At 44.1% G+C, this 25,848-nt stretch overlaps 1 protein-coding gene across 3 annotated transcripts in view; it reads right to left on the bottom strand.

Moving 5' to 3' along the window:
• The window catches only part of TAF1B (TATA-box binding protein associated factor, RNA polymerase I subunit B), a 69,053-nt gene that overhangs the window by 22,734 nt on the left and 20,471 nt on the right, over positions 1-25,848 (bottom strand). For all 3 annotated transcript variants that reach the window (XM_066385998.1, XM_066386000.1, XM_066385999.1), the window contains 3 exons: positions 18,031-18,178; positions 11,984-12,083; positions 459-606 (listed from right to left, as the gene is read on the bottom strand). In XM_066385998.1, coding sequence (XP_066242095.1) covers positions 459-606; positions 11,984-12,083; positions 18,031-18,178 — 396 coding nt within the window. The remainder of the gene's footprint in view (positions 1-458; positions 607-11,983; positions 12,084-18,030; positions 18,179-25,848) is intronic.

Below are 25,848 nucleotides of genomic sequence, written 5' to 3'. Positions count from 1 at the left end.
TTTCCAGGACTAGAATTAGCATTATGTTTCCAACAGTAAAAAATGTTACCATAAATTAGCTTCCGCACTTTTTAAAAATTATAATTCATTATGTAAAAATAACATTTTATGCAAATGAAGAAGTGCTGCTTTGCGGGGGGGCCCCAGGTCATTGATAACACATGGAAAGCTATTACTTTATTACTTTATTGTACTAAGCAAACTTACTGTAAAAACCAAATACATGTGCTCAAGTGCAGCCCTCTCACCAAAATAGAACTCTTCATTTCTGAACAGTACCCATTTCACCATTTTAAGTGGTCTGATGTATTTTAAGAAAGGAGTGTGAAATAAGCTTCATGTTGCTATGGACCCTGTTGTGTGGCTCTACGAGTCTATGATTTGAGAGGACTCTCTATCTTGATCAACAGGACTGTAGTCAGTTAGAAGCTTCCTCACCACAAGTAGTACTCGCTTACCAGGGAGATTGACTTCCATCAAGTATTTCATGCACAAGATGTTTGGGTGAAAGTAGGAGTCTTCAGTTATATCTGGGAAACGAGGCAGGTCTAAAAATACAGCAAGTTCAATCACCTTTTTATAGATGTCCTCATAGGTAGGCCAAGACTGAAATAAGAGAGAGACAGTTAAGGCAGCAATTCTCACAATATAAATTAGTTTTTCAAGTATTTTCTGATTGTAAGGCAGTGTTTCTCAAAGTGTGCGCCCTGGCACACTGGTGTGCCCTAGAACAGCGGTCCTCAACTTTTTTTGGGCCACGGACTGGTTTAATGTCAGAAAATATTTTCACGGACTGGCCTTTAGGGTGGGATGGATAAATGTATCACGTGACCAAGACAAGCGTTAAGAGTGAGTCTTAGACGGATGTAACAGAGGGAATCTGGTCATTTTTTAAAAATAAAACATTGTTCAGACTTAAATATAAATAAAACGGAAACAATGTAAGTTATTTATTCTTTCTCTGTGGACCAGTACCAAATGACCCACGGACCAGTACGGGTCCATGGCCCGGGGGTTGGGGACCACTGCCCTAGAAGATTTCCAGGTGTGCCCTATGGTATTCCAGAAAAATATGTGCCGGTTGGGGACCAAAAATCCAACAGGGTTTTTGGAGTTTAGATTTTTGGGGGACAGAGGTGTGAGGAATTGGCTGTAAACTGACAGTCTGCCCAACCCCCCAGCTCACTTGCCAGATTAGGTTGCAAAAGGCTGTTAAGCTGTGGTGCTGGATTGTTTACAGTCCTCCATGTTCTCCAGAAAGACTGGAGGCAAGTTTCTTCTGTCCTTTGTATGGTGTAAAGTTAAGATGATATGTATGGTGGGGGGTTTCTGCACTCAACACAATCAAGAGTAAAAAGAGAGGAATTCTTCAATGTATTGACGAGGAAATAAAAGTTTGCCTTTCAAAATATGCCCAAACATTGAAGAAATCACTAGGACACATCAGGCTCATATTTCTCATAAACACAAGAATGAAAAAACTTAACACATTTGTGCCGGGACCTGCTGAATTTACTAAATCTTACTAAGAATGTATCTATATATATATAAAAAGATAATATTTTTGGTTTTTAAAATTTTTTAACCCCTCTTTTTTATGAATTCTAAAAAGCATAACAAAAAATGTAACATAAAAATGTTTTTTAATGTCAGAATAAATTTAATTTTGTCGTATTTATTTTGTTTAATTACCATAAAAGCATGCTTGGACTTTATATTTTTTTCAATATTTGACTTAATTGTTATAACATAGTCCTCAGAAATTTGTATATAATGCACCTACAATTATTTGTAGGATTTTAAATGCGCCCTAACTTCAAAAAGTTTGAGAACCACTGTTGAAAGGTAATATGCATGCACTGAATGTAATTGGAGAAAAGCACGAAGGGAGGATACCCTCTACCCTAACTCAGCAGTTTTACATAGCAGTCACACTAAATTAAAAAGCCACCAAAGTTCTGTTTGGCTCATAAATTCTTACTGCCCGTTACCCACGATATAAAGTGAAGTCATAACTTCTTCCCAGTCATAGAAGAAGTTAGGGGGACAGATAGAGCTGAGACTCACTGCGAGTGGCAATGTTGTTTTAACTGTTCAACACAGGTACCCCCCCCCCCCCACATTAACCTTCAAATTCACAGCTAGCAAATTTAGCTCATGTTACATAATATTCACACGCTTCTAGATGACTCAAACAGATACTTGTATACCAATGTTCACAATAGCCAAAAGGTGGAAACACCCCACGTGTCCATGAATAAATGGGTAAACAAATGTGGTTTATCCATGCAATAGAATATCATTCAGCCTAAAAGGAATGAGACTCTGACATGCTACAACAGGGAGAAACCTAAATATCATCTGAAGGGAAAAAATGCCAACATATTAGAGACAACATAATTAGAATAATGAAGCTGAAGATTTATAAAATTTAACATAAGGCAACCAACCTAGTGGGAGATGATATTTGCAAACAACACCTCCAAGAAGGGGTTAATATTCAAAATTTATGAAGAACTCATATAACTCAGCACCAAACAAGCAACCCAATTAAAAAATGGCAGAGGACCTGAACAGACATTTCTCCCAAGAAGACATACAGATGGCCAACAGATACATGAAAAGATGCTCAACATCACTAGTTACAAGGAAAATGCAAATCAAAACTACAGTGAGATACCACTTCACACCTGTCAGAATGGCTATCACCAGAAAGACGGGCAATAGCCAATATGGGTCAGGTTGTGGAGAAAAAGGAACCCTCATTCACAGCTGGGAATGTAAACTGGTGCAGTCACTATGGGAAACAGTGTGGAGGTTCCTCGAAAACTTAAGAATAGAGATACCCCTCTTCTGGGTATCTACCTGAAAAATTTGAAACCATTTATTTACAAAGATATGTGCTTCCCTATGTTCATCACAGCATTATTCACAGTGGTCAAGACATGGAAACCACTGAAGTGTCATTCGATAGAGGACTGGATAAAGAAGTGGTACATATATACAACGGAATACTACTCAGCCATAAGAAATGACAAAATACAGCCATTTATGACAACATGGGTAAACATGGACCTTGAGAATATTATGCTAAGTGAAATAAGTCAATTTAAAAAGCTAAGAGCCACTCTTAGGTGGGATATAAAACTGAAACTCACAGGCTGCCCCTCAAAAGGAAGAGGGTTAGTAAAGGGTAAAGGGACCAAACATCTGGCAACAGAAGATGATTTGACCTTGGGTGGTGGGCACACAATGCGATATACAGAACATGTATTATAGAACTGTACAACTGAAACCTATATGACCTTATTGACTAATGTCAGCCCAATAAATTTTATTTAAAAAGGGAAAAGAAACCCAAAGAAAAAAATTAAAAATTTAAGATATATAAAATCTACAAACATTCAAAATCTGTACTACTTGCTAATATCTAACTTTATTTTACATAAAATATCTTAGCAATGGAGACATATACTTGGGGGGACAAAATTAATAAACTGTAACTATTAAATATATTAACACCAAGATCTAGTGCCTCTCCCGGAAGACAAAACGTGTTGAGCACAGAGAGAGTGTTAACACCCACCACATCTCTTGCTCAGGGCCTCTGTCCAGAGATACCGCCTGGTTACTAGTTAATGGTTCTAGTAGGAGACTGAAAAGGGTCTTAGTGCCTCAAATGAGGGAAGGGTTATAACTAGATGTCACCACTGCCCACCATTTCCGTCCCAGGGGCAACATCAAAAGAATCAGAATGCTACCTTCTTCCTCCGTCATGGCCCAACCGTCCCTACATAGGTGGGCTATGGACTAAGCTCCCTACATATGTGCTCCCCTTCCAACTGAGCCAGGCCAATCTAGGGGGTCAGGACTGCCAGCTCCCCCAGGTATTTAACACCCGTGGCAGAAAAGGCCGAGAGCGCTGTGGTCAGAGAATAAGACTGGAGTGAAACGTTTTTGCTCTTGTCACTCAGTTCTCAGCCCAGAGAGAGGAGTCAGGCTCTAATTCTGACAAGATTCTAAACCATGGATAACTTTCATGTAATAATTACAGTAAAGTTTTTTTTTGTTTTTTTTTTTGTTTTTTTTTTTCTGAAGCTGGAAACAGGGTGAGACAGTCAGACAGACTCCCGCATGCGCCCGACCGGGATCCACCCGGCACGCCCACCAGGGGCAGGTGCTCTGCCCACCAGGGGGCGATGCTCTGCCCATCCTGGGCGTCACCATGTTGCGACCAGAGCCACTCTAGCGCCTGAGGCAGAGGCCACAGAGCCATCCCCAGCGCCCGGGCCATCTTTTGCTCCAATGGAGCCTTGGCTGCGGGAGGGGAAGAGAGAGACAGAGAGGAAGGTGCGGCGGAGGGGTGGAGAAGCAAATGGGCGCTTCTCCTATGTGCCCTGGCCGGGAATCGAACCCGGGTCCTCCGCACGCTAGGCCGACGCTCTACCGCTGAGCCAACCGGCCAGGGCCCAGTAAAGTTTTTTTTAGTGTTTTATTTCTTTTTAGAGAGTGGGAGAGAGAGAGAGAAAATGGGGGGGGGGGAGCAGGAAGCATCAACTCCCATATCTGCCTTGACCAGACAAGTGCAGGGTCCTAAATCGGCGACCTCAGCATTCCCGGTCGACCCTCTGTCCACTGCGCCACCACAGGTCAGGTGTACAGTAAACCATTAATGGCTGTGTTAGAAGAATCTTATTTTGACTTTTAGGAAATGCATCCATGCAAAGAACAACGCAAGGGAAGGGTCTCAGAGAAGCTGTGAGGTGTTTGTACCATATTTTCATCGGGTGTGTGGAATCTCTGATGTATTAAGTAGAAGAGGCCTACCAGAATCCCGTGTAAAACACTGCATGTTTAGTAAGGCCTAATGGCATATTTTTACTGCACTTTGGTTATCTGCTAATCAGTCTAATTCTACTTCAAATATTTTGTGGAACAAGCTGGAATAGTAAAAGAAAAAAAGAGGTGGAGATGGAAGACTAGTCATACTGCTCAAAGCACCATCTCCACCAGAATCAGCTGGGTGGTGTTTGTTAAAAGTGCATGTTTCTGCATCCCACACCAGACTTATGGACTCAATCTCTGACATCGGGTCTAAGAATCTGTAGTTTAAATAAGATCTCTAGGATATTCTTATGCAAAAATAAATCAAATAAAGTGCAGTGGCTTCTCCTTCTCCTCTTCCATGCAGCCCAGAAGAGACCCTCTCCTGATGTCTGCCCACAAGCTTGAAAACAGCAGTGCACCCACAGATTCCAGGGGCGGCTACGACATCGTGGGAGCCGGAAGCAACCCTCACGCTGTCTGGCAGCAGTGACTCTGGGAGGGAGGAGGGTGAGGGACACTGAGAACACCTGTCATCATGACACTCACCTTAATTCCCCCCACGGGCAGCCTTCAAACCTGTCGGGTTATTATTCTAACAGAGGTTGCACAAACTACCCCAACAGCTACACAGGGTCCACAGAGTGATGGTGAGCAAATCCAGAGTAAAGTTTGATGGCTTGGAGTGTGCTGAAACCTGATCCAGTGAGACCGTCACCTGCAGGTGCCCGAGTGGTGACTGCTCTGAAGGAGGCTTTCTTCCCTCCCCGACAGGGACCTGGTTTCACAGAGGGTGTAGGACCGCTCCAAGGCAAAATGAGTCATCATGGCAAAGTGCCACTCAGTGGGTTTGGCGGCACCAGCATGACATCTTTTCTTTTTACTCATTCAGAGAAGATCAGAATGTTGTTGATCAACATTCAGAACACTGGAGAGGTGCTTGGGGAGGAACATCAATGTCCTCTCGACCCTCTCGCTGAGTCTGCTGAGGCGTGACGAAGCGAGGACTCTGGAGGGGTTCAGAAACCCTGTCAAAAGCCATGGTAGAAAGATCTGCTTAGAAATTGGTCTGTGGGTGGGAAACATAAAAAATAAAGCAAATCAAGGCTGAAAAGGTAGAAGCAGCCCCACTGGCAGAAAAAGCTGTGTCTCTAATAGAGGCAGGTGTGTTTAGGCCCAACTCTGCCTTAAGCAGTGACGACTACTCAGGACCTGTACAGAGATGGCGTCCCTTAAAGGGACCAGATTTGCAGTTTATTCTACTAGGGGAGAGAGGTAGGTAGGGAGGGAGAGAGAGAGAGAGAGAGAGAGAGAGAGAGAGAGAGAGAGGGAGAGAGAGAAAGAAAGAAAAAAAAAGAAAGAGAGAGAGAGAGAGAGAGAAAGTTATCTAGCTGAAGCTGGGGACCACAACTCAGCAAAATGCTAAAACGGAATGTATGCACCTGTCTCCTGTCCCGAGCTTGCTCGAGGCAGGGCGACGGCAGGAGGCGTGCCAGGAAACTGAAAACACACCACCCCGGTCCATGCTCCATTCCCAATGTTTCCAGCGAGCTCTGTCAGATTCGCATTTATTGGGACAGAGGGGCCCACTTAAATACTAACAGAACCGACTTAATGGAAAAAAATAGTTCACCTAGGATAAAGGGTTAAGGGTCTTTAAAGCTCTCTCTCTCCTTTTTTTTTTTTTTTTTTGGTTTGTTTTTAAGGTGTGCTCTACTTTCTGGACTAACAAAAACAAAATAAAACCCAACGCAGAAGAAAAACAGTCCCTGGCAGCCCACACACACAACACTATGAGGGCATTATCTTCACTGCCATCTCCCAGAACAATTGCACCTTTTGTCATTTCTGGTGGAGGTACAGTGCTGAAGAAGCCAAGACTTAGTGGAGAAAGCTAAGACTTGGACAGAGGGAAGAAAATACCTCCTTTGTTCATGAAAAGCCGTTTCCATTTAAAAGTTTCAACATACTATGGAAGAGTGAATGTACTTTTGTGAGCAAAGGCAAAGCATACAATGAAGAAAAGCTGCCTGTCAATTAAACAAACAGTCATTTGAAGATATCCTAACCTTCCCCCCCTTTCTTGAACATCGAGGGGACAGGCAGGAGGGAATAGGACCGTCACTAGCTGTGGCTGGAGATGTGTCTAAAAGGCACAGCAAATACGACCCATAGGCTTCTACAGTGGTACAGGCTCATTTAATTATAAGAGTAAAAATCATAAGGTTCACGTGTTTTTTTAGAAGACCACACGGCTGTAATGAATTGTCCTAGCACACATTAAAAATGGAGTGCTTGGGAAAGCGTTTTACTGCATTTCACAAATATTTCAGTGAGCGTATTTTCCTTCGTGAAGCAATGCCTTCAGGCAGGTAAGAACAAGCTAGAGTTTCTGTTACACAAGAGCAGACTCTTGTGATAAACCTGATTATAATACCCTGCCAGAGGTGAACTTCCTGCTTAGCTATTAAAAAAAAAAAAAAGAGTACAGTACCTCACCCTTATACTTATTGTTGTTCTAAAGCAAAGATTCAGCCAAGAAGAAGCTAATGCTACATGCACCTGTTAATCCACACTTCTTTTCTTTTTTTAAAGAGAAAGAGAGAGAGAGAAAGGTGGGGCAGGAGCAGGAGGCATCAACGCATAGTAGTTGCTTCTCGTATGGGCCTTGACTGGGTAAGCGCAGGGTTTCGAACCGGCGACTTCAGCATTCCATGTGTACGCTTTATCCACTGCGCCCCCACAGGCCAGGCTGTTAATCCAAACTTAACACAAGACTTTCTATTACAGAGAACAATTAATAAGGAATAAAAGTACTGCCAGAAGTAATGACAAAACACTGTAATGTGTTATTTGTAGAGGAAGGACAAAATGAATTCTGTGTGTACTATGAGTCACCTTGCATTTTCAGCCCACTAGAATGATCTTAATGGTTGTAAATCTACCAGGTAGTAAGAAAAAGTACTTTTTTATGTTCAAAGTCTAGTCTACTGGGAGTCTGTGGTGAATATATTACTTTCTGTGAAATACGGTCTTGGTCCTGGGGTGAGACTGTATCAGAAAGATTGTCAGCTTGCACAGATTAGACAGATGTTATGAATAAATACAAACATATGAACTGATGACCAAGGAAGACTTGCCAACTGCACAGGAGACAGAAATTTGTTTGGGCCCCAGAGTCAGAGCTAGGAAAAACCTAGCAGAGTCCGCCTTCTTAAAAGGTGTCTGTTCTCCAAATACGCTGCTGACTGCCGCATTAGCTATGTTCAGGTTCCACTTATCCATACCCAAGATTAAAAGCCAGCATCCAGGGGAGCAGCTCAGCCCCCAGTAATTTCTACTGGAGCTCAGCAGGGTGATGTGATTACATCTGCGGCGATGTACCTTTGCCACGTCTTCATTTTCTTTGCCCCTGGTTCCCATTCTCTCCTCCTAGAAGAAGAAGGGAGGGCAGGCCAGGCTGACCATGTAGAGACAGTGTGGCTCTAATAGCTGCAGGTACTTCTTACCACACTGCCCACAGGAAGGGAGTGCCAACCTTTTTTTTTTTTTTTTTTAAGTAAGAGGAGGGGACATAGTGAGGCAGGCTCCTGCATGCACCTAGACCCGGATCCACGCAGCAAATCCCGTCTGGGACCAGTGCTTGGATCAACCCAGCTATCCTCAGTGCCTGGAGCCGATGCTCAAACCAATTGAGCCACTGGCTGCAGGAGGAGGAGGAGAGAGAGAGAACGGGGAGAGAAGCAGATGGTCACTTCTCAAGTGTTCCCTGACCGGGGATCAAACCTGGGACTTTCGCAGCTGTGCCAACACTCTCTCCACTGAGCCAACCGGGCAGGGCTAGAAGTGCAGATCTTATCAGAAAACTTCATCGAGGCTTTGGAGATACATGATTCATAGTGGCTATTACAGTAACAGTCTCTAATTCTGCACCTTAAATATCACTGTCACAGTCATTTAAACATCTGGCAATAGTGGGATCGATTACTATTTGAAAGGATACAGAGAATAAACATTTAGTATTATTTTTATAGAGTGAAGTTTGAGTCTCTATGTGTGTGTATATATAAAGTGAAATCAAATTTCTTAATCCAGAAGGCAATTCCTGGTTAGATATAAATCTCAACCATATAACCCAAGCCCAGAAAGCAATATCCTTTGCAAGAAGCTGAATTTATGGTAATTAGAATTATAAGATACCATGATGAAAAGTAAGAGTTATATCCACAAACTTCCTGGAACCTACTTTGAAAACTTTAGTTTCCAAAAATGACACCTTCTAGTCCTTCCAGCGGCTTGACTACCCTCCTCACCCCAGCACCTTAGAGGAAAAACTCTCCCATCTGAGGTCTGGAAGGGAGCCCGTTACAATTTGAATATCCTTGACATGCCTCCATTCAGAATATATTATCTCCAATAACCCTCATTAGAACTCTAATGGAGTGGAGGTATATTTATTCCCAAGTCACGTTTCTTGTCAGGCCAGTTTTCTTATTGAAGAAATAAGAAAAGTAAACAAAGCGATCTCTAAATTGCCCCTAGCTCCAATATTCCTCTTCCCGTCAGCAGAATGTTTAAAGGCTCAGATGACTAGCCACAATTTTTAGCAGCTAAATTTAAAATGACTGATTAATGAATTGTTTTTAAAATAAATTATTTTAAGAAAAACTTCCGTGTGACAGTCTCAGGGTAGCAGCAGTACTGTCCCAGGAATGCCCAGGAGGTCCAGGCTTCCTGTCTCATTGAGTGTGGGGTGAAATCTGAGAAGATGAACAGCCAATCAGCCTAATGCACAGGCTAGTTCTGAAACTAAGAACTCATGTTGCTCTTTCTCAGCCATGAGGGGCTACGGAAGTGTTAAGTGCACCTTGTACCTCGGGCTTGTCCTCCCGGATTCTGCCCAAATTCCACCACATTGCTGACAAATTAGCTGGCGTCTGGAGTGTCTCCTGTCCTTTGTAGCAACCATCACAACCCTGCTGGGCTAAGAAGGAGACTAACCTGCCTTTCCATAAAGGTCCACCTCCAGGAAGCTGTCCTGGTCAGCCAGCCTATGCCCCAGGCCAGACACATGTCCTCGCTACCCCACTGTCACCACTGACAGGATCACCCTCCAGCTGGATGCTCTGTTCCATGCACTCTGGTCCCAGATGCCACCTCTGCCACAGGGCCACCTGTTGGCTTCAGTACCAGTATGGAGCGCCTTTGCTCTCAACAGCCCACTCTCTCTCCCTGCCCCGCTGCTCCTCCTTCTCAGTGCGTGCATTCTCCCTCTTTTCTGTCTCCTTCCAAAACGGAGGCTGCCTGACTCACGCTGGACTACGTTCAGGGTGAGAATACCAGGAGTTACCTCATATCTCCGTGTTTCTCATCTGTAAAATGAGGAAATACACTACAATGTATCCCATAGGGTTGGTCTGAACCAGTGGTAGTCAACCTGGTCCCTACCAACCACTAGTGGGCGCTCCAGCTTTCATGATGGGCGGTAGCGGAGCAACCAAAGTATAAATAAAAAGATAGATTTAACTATAGTAAGTTGTTTTATAAAGATTTATTCTGCCAAACAGCGAAAATCCTACTTAAAGTACTTGGTAAGTAATTATTATTATATGCTTTAACTTGCTGTAACTCTACTTTATAAATTTTATAAAGTAAAGTTACTTCCCTACTTTATAAATCACCATTACTCTGGAACCGGTAGGTGGTTAGAAAATTTTACTACTAACAGAGATACAAAAGTGGGCAGTAGGTATAAAAAGGTTGACTACTCCTGGTCTGAACAATAGACAAGTTACAAAGTCTCTGAAACAGGTCTGGTGTGTAACAAGCACTCCTACTGCTATTATTTCTTTAGTGTTCTCCAGGGCAGGTGGGGCTGCAGCTGTGCCCTCCTTCCCTGTGCTTCCCACAGCTGGGCAAGGACAAGCACATCTGGAACCCATCCTTTCCCCCCTGGGTACAGATAAACAGTGACTACCCAGAAGCAGCACAGGGAACCCCCTCCAAGATCCTCATGTTCTCTTCGTCTATGGGAACTGCTCTGGAACAAGTTGTTCTGAGGGTGGAGCCATTGCTGGTCTAAAAACCTAATGTTCTCTTCAACTCATTCACAGAGACCAATAATCTAATTCAATGCAAAATGCTGCTGATATTTAGTAACCTCAGGAGTAAAATGTTCCGGTATGTTACGCTATGTGTTTCCCATCATGCACTCCTTCTGGCTCAATGCTTCAACAGGACTGGCTCAATGCTTCAACATGACACGTCCTAGTCATCTAAGTGTTCTGAGACCCCAGGTGACAAGGGCAGAACAGCAGGCCAACAGGGCAAAAGATGACACAGTGAGCATGAGGCCTGATGTGAGACAGTTCCAAGTTTGGGACCAGTAACTGTGCGACCCTGGCAAGTCATTCTAACTTTCTGAGGTGTTTGCTCATACAGAAAATGGGGATACAGTGAACCACAATGACCATAGTAAGGACCACAAACATCTCAAGTTAAACTGCAAACAAAGTGAAGGTTGTGAAGATTAGGGAGGCCTCTGAAAATAACTCCTGAAGTGGGCAAATGGGAGAGAATGTTTAATATTAATACTATTTAGTAAACTGAAACCTTCTGATGATGGAAAAGGGAAGCCTGTGAGTACTATAAAGTGATAAAGACTCATAATGGAAGGACAGAAGCCCTTCCATAGGAGACATCTGGAAACATCCAGAAAAGACTAACGCAAGCAAGGACTGACAACAGTGCCTCTTGAAGCAAGATAACAACTTTCTTTCATTTTCTCCAAAGCAACATAGTGTACAAATAACAACAAAAAACATTTCTTAGAAAATGTGAAATTACTTGAAGCTCTCTATAGAAAACCTTTAAAGTTTAGTCTCAACAATATACCTTTTTGCAATGCACACACCTTACACTACAGCTATATTTTGAGGATAACCTAGAGGATTAAAAGAAAGAACGTAAGGAAAATAAAAAATAGCAACACTACTCTTCATTAAATTATGACTAACATTCCATATTTGGACAGAACATGAACTAGATGACATTTTTAAAAACTCTTAACACCAAATGAGAAGTTGGACAAGGAATGCAAATCACCATACTACTCTATTGTCTTATTAGTGACTATAAAGTAAAAAAGGAAATAACTTACCTCTATTGTAAAGATTCCTTTGTCACGCCCATATAATTTCATATCTTCTGGAAAATGCTCAAAAGCATTTATGTAAGGAATATGGCCCTCTTCAACAAATCTGTATTTTTAAAGAGTTTCAATAAAATATATGTCCTGATTTAGCAAAGTAATCGAAAGAGTTGTATTTCAAAGAACATGGTAAGAATCAGTTGAGTGTGTTGTTCTCATATTTTTCAGGATGATACATCTGAAGACATCTGTCACTCTCTGTACCCACGTGTGGAGAAAACCTCTAGTTACCTAGTAATCTCTTCAGTTTCTGATTAAGCAGATGGACTACTTCTAGAAAGCGGCATCCTGCCTGTCAATCCCCCCCCAGGCTTGTCAGCAGGGCAGTCCTCCTCTCCCCGTCTCCTCCACACAAGGAGCTCCTCTTCGGCTCTCAGTCACTTCTTCAGGAAGACCTTCTCTGACCTGCTTCCTTTGTTGGAACAGCCCCTTATCTACCCGTCTGTCCCCATGACCTGCGACAGTACGTGGCAGAAGACTCTCGCTAGCAGAACAATTAGGGGAAGGGACCTTGCCCATTTGCTTACTGCTCCATCCCAATGTCTGGGACATTGAGGCTGATCAAATTATTATGAGTAGATTATTGCATATGAAGAAAATAGCACATATGTAAAAATAAACACATTTATATATTTATTTACAATTAATTCATTAATTCAACAGAAATTCATGGAGTACTACATACCCAGCACTAGTCTGGGCTGTGGGGTTACAGCAGTGGACAAAACAGGGAAATAGTCTCGTTCTTAAGGAGTTCACATTTAGAAAAGAGAAAGACGGCCAATGAAACAAACAAAACATTCAATACATAGGATGTTAGGTAGAAAAAATAATTTTGTAAGGAGAAAAATAAAGTGGGGAAGAATATTAGAGTTTTAAAAATATTTTTATTTATTGATTTTAGAGAGAGAAGAGAGAGAAAGGGGGTTGGGAGAGGAGAAGGAAGCATCAACCTGCTTCTTATTCGTGCCTTGAGCGGGCAAGCCCAGGGTTTCAAACCAGTGACCTCAGCATTTCAGTTCAACGCTTTATTCGCTGCGCCACCACTGGTCAGGTGATAGATTAGATTTTTTATTTATTTTTATTATTTATTTATTTATTTTTAGTGAGAGAGAGAGAGAGAGACAGGAAGGAAGAGAAATGAGAAGCATCAATTCGTAGTTGCAGCACTTTTAGTTGTTCATTGATTACTTCTCATACATGCCTTGACCAGGGGGCTCCAACTGAGCCAGTAACCCCTTGCTCAAGCCAACAACCTGGGGCTCAAACCAGCGACCTTGGGCTTCAAGCCAGCAACCTTTGAGCAGAAGCCAGTAACCACAGGATCAAGTTGATGATCCCACACTCAAGTCACTGACCCCGCACTCAAGCTGGATAAGCCATGCTCATGCCAGTGACCTCAGGGTTTCAAACCTGGGACCTTAGTGTCCCAGGTCAATGCTCTATCCACTGCACCACCACCAGTCAAGCTGTATATTAGATTTTTCAAATAAGAACATTGTTAAGGAAAATATGATCAAGACAGGAATAAGTTAGTATACAAAATTTTTGCCTCAAAGTCTGTTTTTGGTAGAACCAGTGGTTCAAGATCAATATTGATTCAACTCTAATTCCAAATTAAAAATGTGATTTAACTTTTTAGTCTCCTGAGCATTAAAGTAAATGTTTTATGTAACAATGATGTTTTATGAAGTATAGCGATGAATCAGAATTCATTAGAGCAGTCCTGTAGGGAGACCCAGCTAGGTTTACACAGCATATTTTAAGTAGAAGTATCTGTGCAATAGCAATCCCTATTCACATTATGTTGGAGCTTTCTGGTTCAATATTATTTTATATGCAGGATGTACCACATGTTTATCACTCATAACTATCTAGCATTCCATATTAATATATTCATAATTTATTAGTCATTACCCCTGTTTGATTATACATCTATATTTTCCAGCACTGTGTAAAGCACTAGGAGCTCAGAGAGGAGTGAGACATGGGGCACGCCCAGCAGGACTCACGCGGGTCACACACACAGCGTGTGCTGGGCACCAAAGGCGCAGAGGCAGACGAGAAACCTGCCAGGGGAAGAGAGACATCTGCACACGGCAGGTCTCGGACACCTGGGGTTTTAACAGTTTTTGCCATTGATAAATATTGCTGCACTTCACCTCTTTCCAAAGTATTTTTTTTCTTTTTGAATTTCCTTTAAGAAAAAATATCTAGATTTTTCCAAAGTTCTAAACAATCTATTTGCTTTGGTAAGTATTATCAGACGGGTCCTGGGATCGACCCCAATGCCTAACTCGGCAGACAGACCCATCTGGCCTCTGCTTCTGAGCCCCCAGCCTCGTTTTCCACCTCCCTAAGATCGCCACTGCCACCGGTCTCCTGCTCACGCACAGAGCATGCTCTCGCTCCAGGGTTTGGCCTTTGCAGCCTCCTTCTACCTGGATTACTAGGAGTACTCCCATGTTCACCTGCTGGTGCTATTTTCATTCAAAGTGCGGCTTAAATCCCCGTTCTCTGGGAGATCTTCCCTAATCGCCAGCCTGAAGCAGCCAGCTGGTCCTCTGTCTCATCACCCAACTTCAGTCTTCTGCACAGCACCTCACTGTTTGATCTTGTTTTACACATTTATGTATTTGCTCATCTGTTTCCTCCTCTAGTCTTAAACTTCATGACAGCAGAGACTTGATCAATATGGTTCACAACTGTATCTCAAGAATAACACCTGCATATAGTCGATAAATACTTGTGGAATGAATACATGCTGGCTATTTTTATTTATTACTGTTATTGCTAGGTAGGCAGGGTCCAGTCATGGCTATTTTTAGGGTTATGAGTTTATCCTAAGGAGCACGGATGCTGCTAACAGATTTAAATAGAGTAGTAACATATAGGACCAGTATAAGATAGATGGGTATTGTAGCCAGACTAATCAAGTATTCTCTTCAAATCAATGTATTTAAAATATTTGTCAAAGATCGGGAGTAGTTCTCAATTTAGCATCGATAGGAATCTTTTGGAGGGATTATTAAAACAGAGATTACCAGGCCATCCCCAGAGTTTCTGATTCCAAAGGTTAGAATGGGCCCAAGTACTTGCATCGCTAACAGGTTCATGAGGTGATACGGCTGGTCAGGGGGCCCCACTTTTAGAGCCCTTTCTATGAGAAAAGCAGAGAAAGAGAACATTTTCTTCTTTTACTCCAAGCAATTAAGCTCGGGCCCCAAATCTGTATGTGCACTAAGCAAAATAAAAGCCCTCCAGCTAACCAGATTCAAACTCCTCCAAGTCACTGTAGCATTCCCCTTGGAGGGAGAGAAAGGGGAGGAGGGGAAGGAGAAGGGAAAGAGAGAGCAAGGGAGAGGCAGAAGCAAAGAGAGAAGGGGGGAGACAGAAAGAGACACAGGCGTAGGATCTTACCCCCAGTCTTCCAACCACCTATGATATTCCCCTGAGAAGAATTTCAGGTAAAGTTTGATTTCCAGGAGAGTTTTGCTATCACTTCAGAGATAGCCCCGGGAAGGATGGCCAGCCCTTTCTCCAGTGTTAATGACATGATTAGGTTGCTGTTTCTGAGAGCCCTCTGGTTATGGAGGGAAATGAGGGCTGCAGGCACAGGGCTCACCTGGCAGGCTTCTAAGTAACCCAGGTGAAGACAGAGACAGAGGGAAGGGGGAAAAAGAAAAGTCAAACGAGTTACTTTGTAAGTATAACTGATGAGATGCAGTGACTGACAGTATATGCACAGAGGGATAGGATGTAGTGACTGAGTTTTTGGATAGGATACAGCAGAGTGCACGGTGCTGATGAAGAAATCACAGAAGGAGTGGGACTGAGGCAAAGACGAAGACCCTCTTTAGCCTTGCTAGTCTCGAAATGCCCTAGAGCAGTGGTCGGCAAACTCACTAGTCAACAGAGCCAATTATCAACAGTACAACGATTGAAATTTCTTTTGAGAGCCAATTTTTTTTTAATTTATTTACTTATTCATTTTTAGAGAGGAGAGAGACAGAGAGGGAGGGAGAGGAGATAGAGGAGAGAGAGACAGAGAGAGAGAAGGGGGAGGAGCTGGAAGCATCAACTCCTATATGTGCCTTGACCAGGCAAGCCCAGGGTTTCGAACCGGCGACCGCAGCATTTCCAGGTCGACGCTTTAGCCACTGTGCCACCACAGGTCAGGCGAGAGCCAAATTTTTTTAACTTAAACTATATAGGTAGGTACATTCCTTATCGAGGTAGCGCCCACAAGTGGTATTTTGTGGAAGAGCCACACTCAAGGGGCCAAAGAGCCGCAGTTTGCCAACCAGGGGTCTAGAGACACTGGAGGAGCATCAGCAGCAGGTGCATCCCTGAAAACATGGGTTCGACCCTCAACAAACAAGTCTGGGCTGGAGACGCACACTTGTGAGTCATCATCTTAGAGACAGTAATTAAGGCCTTGGCAGAGGTTGAGGTCACCCACTGAGGGCATACAGAGCAAGCTGAGGTTTTTAACTTAGCAGTAAAATTCAGTGAATGAATGAATCACGGACCATCTGCAGGCAGAATTTATCACATCTGAGAAAACCCAATCCATATTGGTTGATGTAGCCAAATTCAAAGGCACCATCATCGTTTACAGGAGGCATTTTATTTAATCAAAGGGCCTACTGCCAATAGCAATGATGAGGGTGAAGAAGAAGAAGGAAGAGGAGGAGAAAAAGGAAGAAGAACAAAGAAGACAAGAACTAGCACCAAGTTCCTGTGTGCCAGGCACTGCTCTAAATGCTCCTCATGCAGAACTAACGACTGGGGTCCTCACCGCCTCTGACGCAGGCACCACTACTCCCACCTTACCAATGAGCAGACAGAGACAGAGAGAAACAAAACTTAAATTAACAGTTACTCCAGGTCACAGAACATATAAGCACCAAACCCAGGATTCAAACCCAGAAGTGGGGTTCTAAATCTATGTTCTTTCTTTATTTTTGAGAGATAGAGAGACAGATAGGGATAGACAGACAGGAAGTGAGAGAAATGAGAAGCATCAGTTCTTTGTTGCAGCACCTTAGTTGTTCAGAGATTGCTTTCTCATATGTGCCTTGACCAGGGGGCTACAGCAGAGCGAGTGACCCCTCCCCCAAGCCAGTGATCTTGGGCTCAAGCCAGCAACCAAGGGTTTAAGCCAGCAACTTTGGGCTTCAAACCAGCAACCTTTGGGCTCAAGTCAGTGACCATGGGGTCATGTCTATGATCTCACACTCAAGCCAGCAACCTTGCGCTCAAGACAGCAACTTCGGGGTTTTGAACCTGGGTCCTCCGCGTCCCAGTCTGATGCTCTATCCACTGCGCCACCACCTGGTCAGCCTAAATCTATGTTATAAAAACCACTCTACACATTGATTAAACCCAAAGGTTATTAATTAGAATACATAAAGAAAAAGAGAATGAATACATTAATGATTTTCGCACATCTTCTATTGAATGAGAAATTCTTATGCACAATGCCATACTTGACTCATTAACTATAAAACCCCGTAGATTATCTTGAAACAGTGTAAATGCCAACTATCTACATACTAGGTTCTTCCAACAGTTTCATTTCAGTTTTTGCCTTATAAACATAGACAATCTCTATTTTAACTCTTAACCACACTAATGCATACTTTTGTGTAACTTCATTAATAAGCATTTGCCAATGTAAGGGTCATCTGTTCACCTTCTCCCTTAGAAATAAAAAATACTAGTACTTCTACGTGTCACTTTTTACCTTCAAAACATTCTACTCACAGTAAATAATTTTCCAGTACTTGCCCACGTAAGGCAAGTACTATATTTCCACTCTATAAATGAGGAAAAAGGCCCAGGGAGGATTAAATCTCAGAAGTAGGACTCAGGCTACCCAATCTTTCCAGTCCACTCCTCAATCTAGGCGTCTTTGTAAAATTAAAAATATCAAAGGTGTCCCTTAGTTCGTATAGATGGTCAGCAAAAACATCATAAGAGGCCCAGCTTACCTCAGAAGGTCTGAAAAAGTAACTGTCTCTCTCTGCCACAGCAATGACAGATAGCAGAAAGCGAGGGTCCTCGGCACGGCCATCTTCATGATCCCCTTCCGCAGCGAGTACTCAGCTCCATCGAGGGACCCAGAACAAAAATACATTCCTAAGGGCATAAATGGAGAGTATTTATTTATTTTGTATTTTTCTGAAGTGAGAAGCGGGGAGGCAGAGAGACAGACTCCTGCATGTGCCCAACTGGATTCTACCCAGCATGCCCACCAGGGGGTGATGCTCTGCCCATCTGGGGCGTTGCTCCATTGCGGTAAGAGCCATTCTAGCACCTGAGGTGGTGCTGAGCCATCCTCAGCACCCGGGCCAACTTTGCTCCAATGGAGCCTTGGCTGCAGGAGGGGAAGATAGAGAGACAGAGAGGAAGGAGGGGGGAAGGGTGGAGAAGCAGATGGGCGCTTCTCCCGTGTGCCCTGGCTGGGAATCGAACCCAGAATTTCCACATGCCGGGCCGACACTAAAAGAAGATTTTTTAAAGTGCAAGAAACAAGTTTGGACAAGAGAAGAAATAATAAAATCCACAGAAGGCACTTAAAATATCTTAAAATCAGGTAGTAATTGATAAAGTCTTTATAAAGAGCAGTCTGGCAATAAGCCATGACGGTTTAAGAGGAAATTGGCCAAAAAAGGTAATTGTTGGTTCTTTGTGGGAGTTGGATGGACTTAGATACTAAAGAGAAATTTGACTTTTGAATTTTGAAATTTGACTTTTGAATTTTTTTTGTTTTGTTTTGTTTTGTTTTCATTTTTCTGAAGCTGGAAACGGAGAGACAGTCAGACAGACTCCCGCATGCGCCCGACCGGGATCCACCCGGCACGCCCACCAGGGGCGAGGCTCTGCCCACCAGGGGGCGATGCTCTGCCCATCCTGGGCGTCGCCATGTTGCGACCAGAGCCACTCTTAGCGCCTGAGGCAGAGGCCACAGAGCCATCCCCAGCGCCCGGGCCATCTTTGCTCCAATGGAGCCTTGGCTGCGGGAGGGGAAGAAAGAGACAGAGAGGAAAGCGCGGCGGAGGGGTGGAGAAGCAAATGGGCGCTTCTCCTGTGTGCCCTGGCTGGGAATCGAACCCGGACTTTTGAATTTTTTATGAACAATTTTTTCAAATAAATGAAAGTACAAACAATTACAAAGCAAAGCAAAAAGGTTAACTCCTTTGACCCAGGCCTCGTGTCACCTGTCCCCTTCCCTGAGAGGCTCTGCAAACACCAGCGAGGTGGCACCCCGCCCAGCCGCATGCTCTGGGCATCCTCTACCATGGGCATTGGTTCATCCTCACTCGCTCAATCCACACTGAGTCATCTCATTCTTTGTGCCACAGTTCTAGCTCTGGGGAAATCACAGAGAACAGTGTATCATCTCTCTTTTAACTTATATTCTAGTCATGGGAGAGAGTCAATAAACAACAACAAAAATGGCAATTGACAGATGGTGTGTTACATAGAAAAAGCGATGCAGGGACACAGTAAGTGATGGAAGGGCCTGCCATTTCACAAGGGTGGACAGAGAAGCTCTTTGAGCCGACCTGAACGGAGTCAGACAAGAGTCTTGAGGCTCTCAGGGAGAACAGCAGGTGCTTCAGCAGGAGTGAACTGAAGGAACAGCCAAGAAGCCCGTGGGCTGAGAGCATCATGGTGAAGGGAAAGGGGTCGATGACACAGGAGGGAGAGAACAGCATGGAAGGCTCTGTGGGTCATGGGCTGTACACTGGATCCTACTCTATGAGAGCCGGTAAGAAGAGTCCGAAGGCTTTCAAACAGAGAGCAACATGACCTCCTCTGTGTTTTATAAAGGTCCCTCTGGCTGCTGTAGGAAGAAGTGTCACGGGGGCCGCAGTGGACCCAGGACACCACTGTCCCAGGACAGTGAGGACAGGCTCCTGGGCTGGAGCAGCGGCACTGACAAATGGTAGACTCTGAACACAATCTGAAGAAAGTCAAAAGGATTTAAGAAAGAACTGGATGTGAAATATGAGAGAAAAATGAAGACAAGAATGATTCTAAGGTTTGTGTCTTAAGCAACAAGAAGAACAGAGATACCATTTACTGAGACCAGGAAGATGGCAAAAGCAGAGGTTTGATGAGATCAATCAAGATACTAGCAGTGTTTCAGGCTGGGACCTACTCCTAATTTAGAGCTCTCTTTCCCCCTTTTGCCAACTTCTATTATGAATCTACCTTTGCCACCCAGCTTAGTGTATCCCAAGGTTCTCTTTACCAAGCCACAGTCGCAGAGCTCCAGGGAAAAGCAACCTGCTCTCATCTCTCCAGGCAGAGGAGAACAGAAGCTCCATATCCACGCATGCTGCAAATGGCTTTTCCAGTCTACCTGAATCATTACCAGCTAGAAGCAGCGGTCATTGGGACTTGGACATGAGCTGCAAAGTATAGAATGGTGACAACAATTCCAGTGCCATGCGGACTTTTCCTGGATGTGGACTTTTCCTGGACTCCTGCTCCCTGTGACAGCTCCTAACAGACTGAACTGTGGTTGGGTTGCATTTTTCAGGGATTTGGCATGGTGATGGGGCCAACTTGGACTTGGTGAACATGTTAAGGACACTACTCTTTTATGGATTCTTGCTGTATTGGCCAAGAGTTTACTTAAAGGCTTTTAATCACTGTAAAAAAAATAGAAGACTGGATAAAGAAGATGGGGCACATATACACCATGGTATACTATATTCAGCTAGAAGAAATGATGACATCGGATCACTTACAGCAGAATAGTGGAATCTTGATAACATTATGCGGAGTGAAATAAGTGAATCAGAAAAAAAACAAGAATTGCAGAATTCCATACATTGGTGGGACATAAAAGCGAGACTAAGAGACATGGACAGGAGTGTGGTGGTTACGGGGGGTGGGGGGAGGGAAGGAGGGGGGGGGAGGGAGAGGGGTACAAAGAAAACCGGATAGAGGGTGAAGGAGGACGATCTCTCTTTGGGTGATGGGTATGCAACAGAACTAAATGACAAGAAAACCTGGAAATGTTTTCTTTGAATATATGTACCCTGATGTATTGATGTCACCCCATTAAAATAAAAATTTATTTATAAAAAAAAAAAAAAGATACTAGCAGTGTACATGGTCACTGCAACATCTTGTTAATTATCCGAATGGAAATGCTGAGTAGGCAGCCAGACATAAAGCTGCAGTCAGGGGGAGGCTGGGTGGCAGACGGGGACTTTGGAGTGCTCAGGAGCCAGCTGCTGCTTCAGCCAGAAATGAAGGTAGGTGAGGGCAAGGATGACCCTGAGAGACTCCGAGCTTCCTGGGACAAGAACTCTCCAAGTTATTCCTCAAAAACCCCTTCCTCCCAATCCTGCGGACCCATCCTCACAGCACCTGCCAGAGACTGCTCTTCCTTGTGCAGCGCGCACGTGTGGTCCGGCTCCTCCCACTGCCTCTAAGACCCTGGATGGCAGGCAGCTTGCTCCCTGGTGTCCCCAGTGCCCTGAACAGGCCCTGGCACAGAGCAGGAACCAAATAAATATCTGCCAGCAAACAGATCTTGCAGTTCTACTCCTAAGATTTTCATCCTGGTGAATGATTTCTAAAATGTGCAAAGATTCAGGGTCAAAGCATGTTGTGGCAGCCCTGCTTACTCTATGAAAACAAATATTAAACAACCTAAGTGACAGGCTTAGAAATTGAATTAAATAATTCCATACAATGCTGTATTATGTACCACTTCCTAAATATTTTATCTTTATTTTTATTTTAGGTTTTGTTGGTTTTAGAGGGGAAGAGGGAAAGAGAGGGAGCAAAAAACATTCCTATGTGCCTTGACTGCACAAGCTCGTGATTTCGAACCGGTGACGTCAAAGTTCCAGGTCAATGCTCTATCCCCCGTGCCACCACAGTTCAGGTGATAATTTCCACACTATTTTAAATCAGTGGTTCTCAAAGTATGATCCCTGGACTAGCTATGTTAGGATCACCTGAGAACATATGAGAACTGTGCCAATCTGTGTTCTAACAATCCCTGTGGGTATTCTGGTGGATGCTAGAGTTTGAGGATGACTGTTTTATTTTAGTTGGTTGATTCCTGTATGTGCTCTGACTGGGGATTGAACCCGCAACCCCAGTGTGTTGGAGGGACAACACTAACGAACTGAGCTACCTGACCAGGGCTGGCCGAGGATGACTGTTTTAAAAGAATATATAAGAACACAGGTTTTCACACAATATTATGTTAAATATATACATATAAAAAATATGTATAAAACAACACGTAGGAAGTTAAGATATCAGGTTGAAAACACACATTTGCCTCTGCTCTGTCTCACTAAAACAATTATAAAAGCAATTTTAAAAGATATCCCAGAACAAACCACATAGGGAAGGAGACAAGAACAATGGAAATTTAAAGTTGGAAAGCATGTGAACAGGGGTTACTGCCTGCGATCTGAGAAACTGGATCAAAGCCAGTACCTGGAAAAGCCAACACCAATCTAATTTCCCCCTGGGGCCTGCTAAAGAAGGCTCTGGAATTGGTTAAACTGGGTACCACTGGACACAGGGTGAAGGCAGGGCTCACCCCAGGACTGCTTGGAAGTCTGTTTAAGAAGCAGTTAGAGGCCCTGGCCAGTTGGCTCAGTGGTAGAGCATCAGCCTGGCATGCAGGAGTCCCGGGTTCGATTCCTGACCAGGGCACACAGGAGAAGCGCCCATCTGCTTCTCTACCCCTCCCTCTCTCCTTCCTCTCTGTCTCTCTCTTCCCCTCCCACAGCCAAGGCTCCATTGGAGCAAAGTTGGCCAGGGCACTGAGGAAGGCTCCTTGGCCTCTGCCTCAGGCACTAGAGTGGCTCTGGTTGCAATAGAGCATTGCCCCCTAGTGGGCACGCCGGGTGGATCCCAGTCAGGCGCATGCGGGAGTCTGTCTGACTGCCTCCCCGTTTCCAACTTCAGAAAAATACAAAAAAAAGAAAAAAGAAAAAAGAAGCAGTTAGAGCTTGGCCTGTGGTGACGCAGTGGAGAGCATCGACCTGGAGTGATGAGGTTGTTGGTTCAAAACCCTGGGCTCGCCAGGTCAAGGCACGTACAACAAGCAACAAGCAAGCAGTGAACAACTAAAGTGAAGCAACTACACTTCGCACTCTTTCCTATCCTCTCTCTATAAAGTCAACACATAAAATCTTAAACAAAAACAAAAAGAAGTTAAGACACTCAAATTCCTACCCCAACACCCTGCAGCCAAATGCTGCCCCTCCCCAATCTTGGCAGAACATTGGAAGTTCTGCTCTAGAGAGTAAAGAGGTCTCCGGACTAGGGACCCTAAGGCACATACACTGCCCAGAGCAGGGGTATCTTGCTGAGAAGGGGAGTGAGTGAAAGTTTACACACGAGTCTGAGACACCCCCCATGCCCCAGAGGGCCTTTGTCTCCCGCCCACTTCCCAGAACAGCCAGGATTACACCCTCTAACCTGAAGACTCAAAGAGGTTTCTCGAACAATCTGATCAGCTCTGGGGAAAAGATTTCAAGGTGATAGTGCCGGAGATGCACTAACAGCCCAGCTAGGCTGCCCCCTCATGCAGAGCGGAGCAGACAAGCTCACCATGCGTGCAGTTTCCAATCAATGTCTTAGTCTCCGTTTCTCAACAGGAAGAACCATCATAAGCTCACTACACATTTGAAAAAAGCCTCTAATACAGTCACACATCATTTAACGACGCGTTCTGAGAATTCATCATGTGAACATCATGGAACCTAGTTACACAAACCTGGCCGGTATTTAGCCCAGAATGTACCCAGAAGGCTGGGGGGCGGGGGCGGGCTGCACGGAAGGGCTGAGGGGGCAGCCATGGAGGGGTAGTAGATCTCAGGAGGAGGGAGGGAAGAGAGAGGGAGAGCAGAGATCAAGAGTCACAGATTAAAGCTTGAGACAAGAAATGGTAAAAGAAAGAGAGAGAGGCCGAGACAGAGAGAGGAGGCGGGGAGAGGTGGGAATGGGACTGGAGGAAAGAGCTGGAGAGACATGCAGCGGAGGAAGTGAGTTTGTGTAGTGTATGCATGCAGGAGGGGGCGCAGGGTGGGCTCCCCTCCTCCCCAGCCCAGTCCTCACCCTGCCCCGCCCCGGGTCTCACCTCCACAGGTACAGGGCCCCTGCATTTACACCACCCAGAGTGAGCAAGACAAAAACTCAGTATCACAGTTGGGTCCAGCCTTTCTTTTCAACACTGCGAACCTGTTGCTTGTAACCCATTATAACCTCATGGGACTGCAATGTGTACGTGTTCCCCATTCACCCAAATGTCGTTTGTGGTGTGTGACTGTATGAACAGCAGAGGTCAAAACAATAAAATTAGGGGAGGAAATATCATTAATATCCTCAGCAAAAAAAGATACTCCAAACAATGAGGGGGGTCAACCAGAAAAGATGAAATAGGATCAAGGAAATAAGGAATTTAACGAGAGAGGTGACAGAGGGGCAAGGAGACCACAAAGACAGCTGGGTCACAGGTCAGAAGCTGCAGAAAGACTTTTTCCAGAACATAAAGATGACAGAATACCTAAGGAACTGAGAGACGTTTTCAGAACTGGGCAAAAGTGTGGAGCAACCCCAGTAATGAATTATAGAATAGCAATAAATAAACAGAACACTAAACAAAGAAGATAATTACCAACCAGAAAAACCAAAGGATGTACAGAAAATGTAACCATGATATGTAATGTGGCTCAGGTACAAACTTATAATAATTTAAGCACTAAATATTGATCTAATAGAAAATTATAATTATACTGGGAAGACAGAGAATGAAAAATGCCTAACTGTGTGCTGCTAACCGCCGGGAGAAAGGGGGTGAGGAATATGTGGAAGGACTGGGACTTCATCTCCCACAGGGGGAGTTTCCTGGTTAATTCCCAAACCAGAGGGCACAATGCAGCACCAGAAGCGTGTGACCCAGAGACATGGAGGAGGTTGCAGGAGAGGGAAACTGATGCCACAGGGGGACAGGCCACTGAGGGGAACAGTGGGCTACAATTTTGTTTTTACAACTTTTTATAACAAGTCTTACAAATATATTTGAATTACATGCATGTACGATTTTTATTTAACGAATAAAGAAATAGTTTGACCCTGGTCAGAGGCTTAGTGGATAGAGCATCGGCCTGGCATATGGTCATCCCAGGTTCAATTCCTGGTCAGGGTACACAAGAGAAGCAACCATCTGCTTCTCCTCCCCTCCCTCTCCCCCTTCTCTTCCTCTTCCCCTCCCACAGCCAGTGGCTTGACTGGCTGGAGCATGGCCCTGGGCGCTGAGGATAGCTCCATTGGAACACATCAGCCTCAGGTGCTAAAAATAGCTCAGAACTTGAGCATTGGCCTCAGATGGGGTTGCTGGATGGATCTTGATTGGGGCACATGTGGGAGTCTGCCTCACTATCTCCCCTCCTCTTACCTAAAAAAAGAAAAAGAAAAAGAAATAGTTCACTTTTTTGCAAAAACAAAATAAGAAAATGTTTCCTTTCTATATGTACATGAAGAAGAAACTTTCTGGAATGATCTATAGCAAAAGTGATTATTTCTGGATGGTACAACAACTGCTAATTTTATTTTCTTGATGATTATCCATATTCTATAGTTTTGTGAAAGGAGTTATATTAAAGTTGCTTTTAACGTAAACACTAAAATAAAACTGTAAGGACCATCACTTACCACAAAACAAACATACAAGACAACACAGGTCAACAATCATGATGCTTTAAAAGGCTTGATGGTTTTAGAGGAGCGGGCCCCCGGGAATGCTTGCGGAAAGC

Source organism: Saccopteryx leptura, chromosome 5, assembly GCF_036850995.1.
Source record: "Saccopteryx leptura isolate mSacLep1 chromosome 5, mSacLep1_pri_phased_curated, whole genome shotgun sequence".
Classification (NCBI taxonomy): domain Eukaryota; kingdom Metazoa; phylum Chordata; class Mammalia; order Chiroptera; family Emballonuridae; genus Saccopteryx; species Saccopteryx leptura.
Note: the sequence above shows the minus strand (reverse complement) of the source record. Positions and strands in the feature narration are given on the sequence as shown.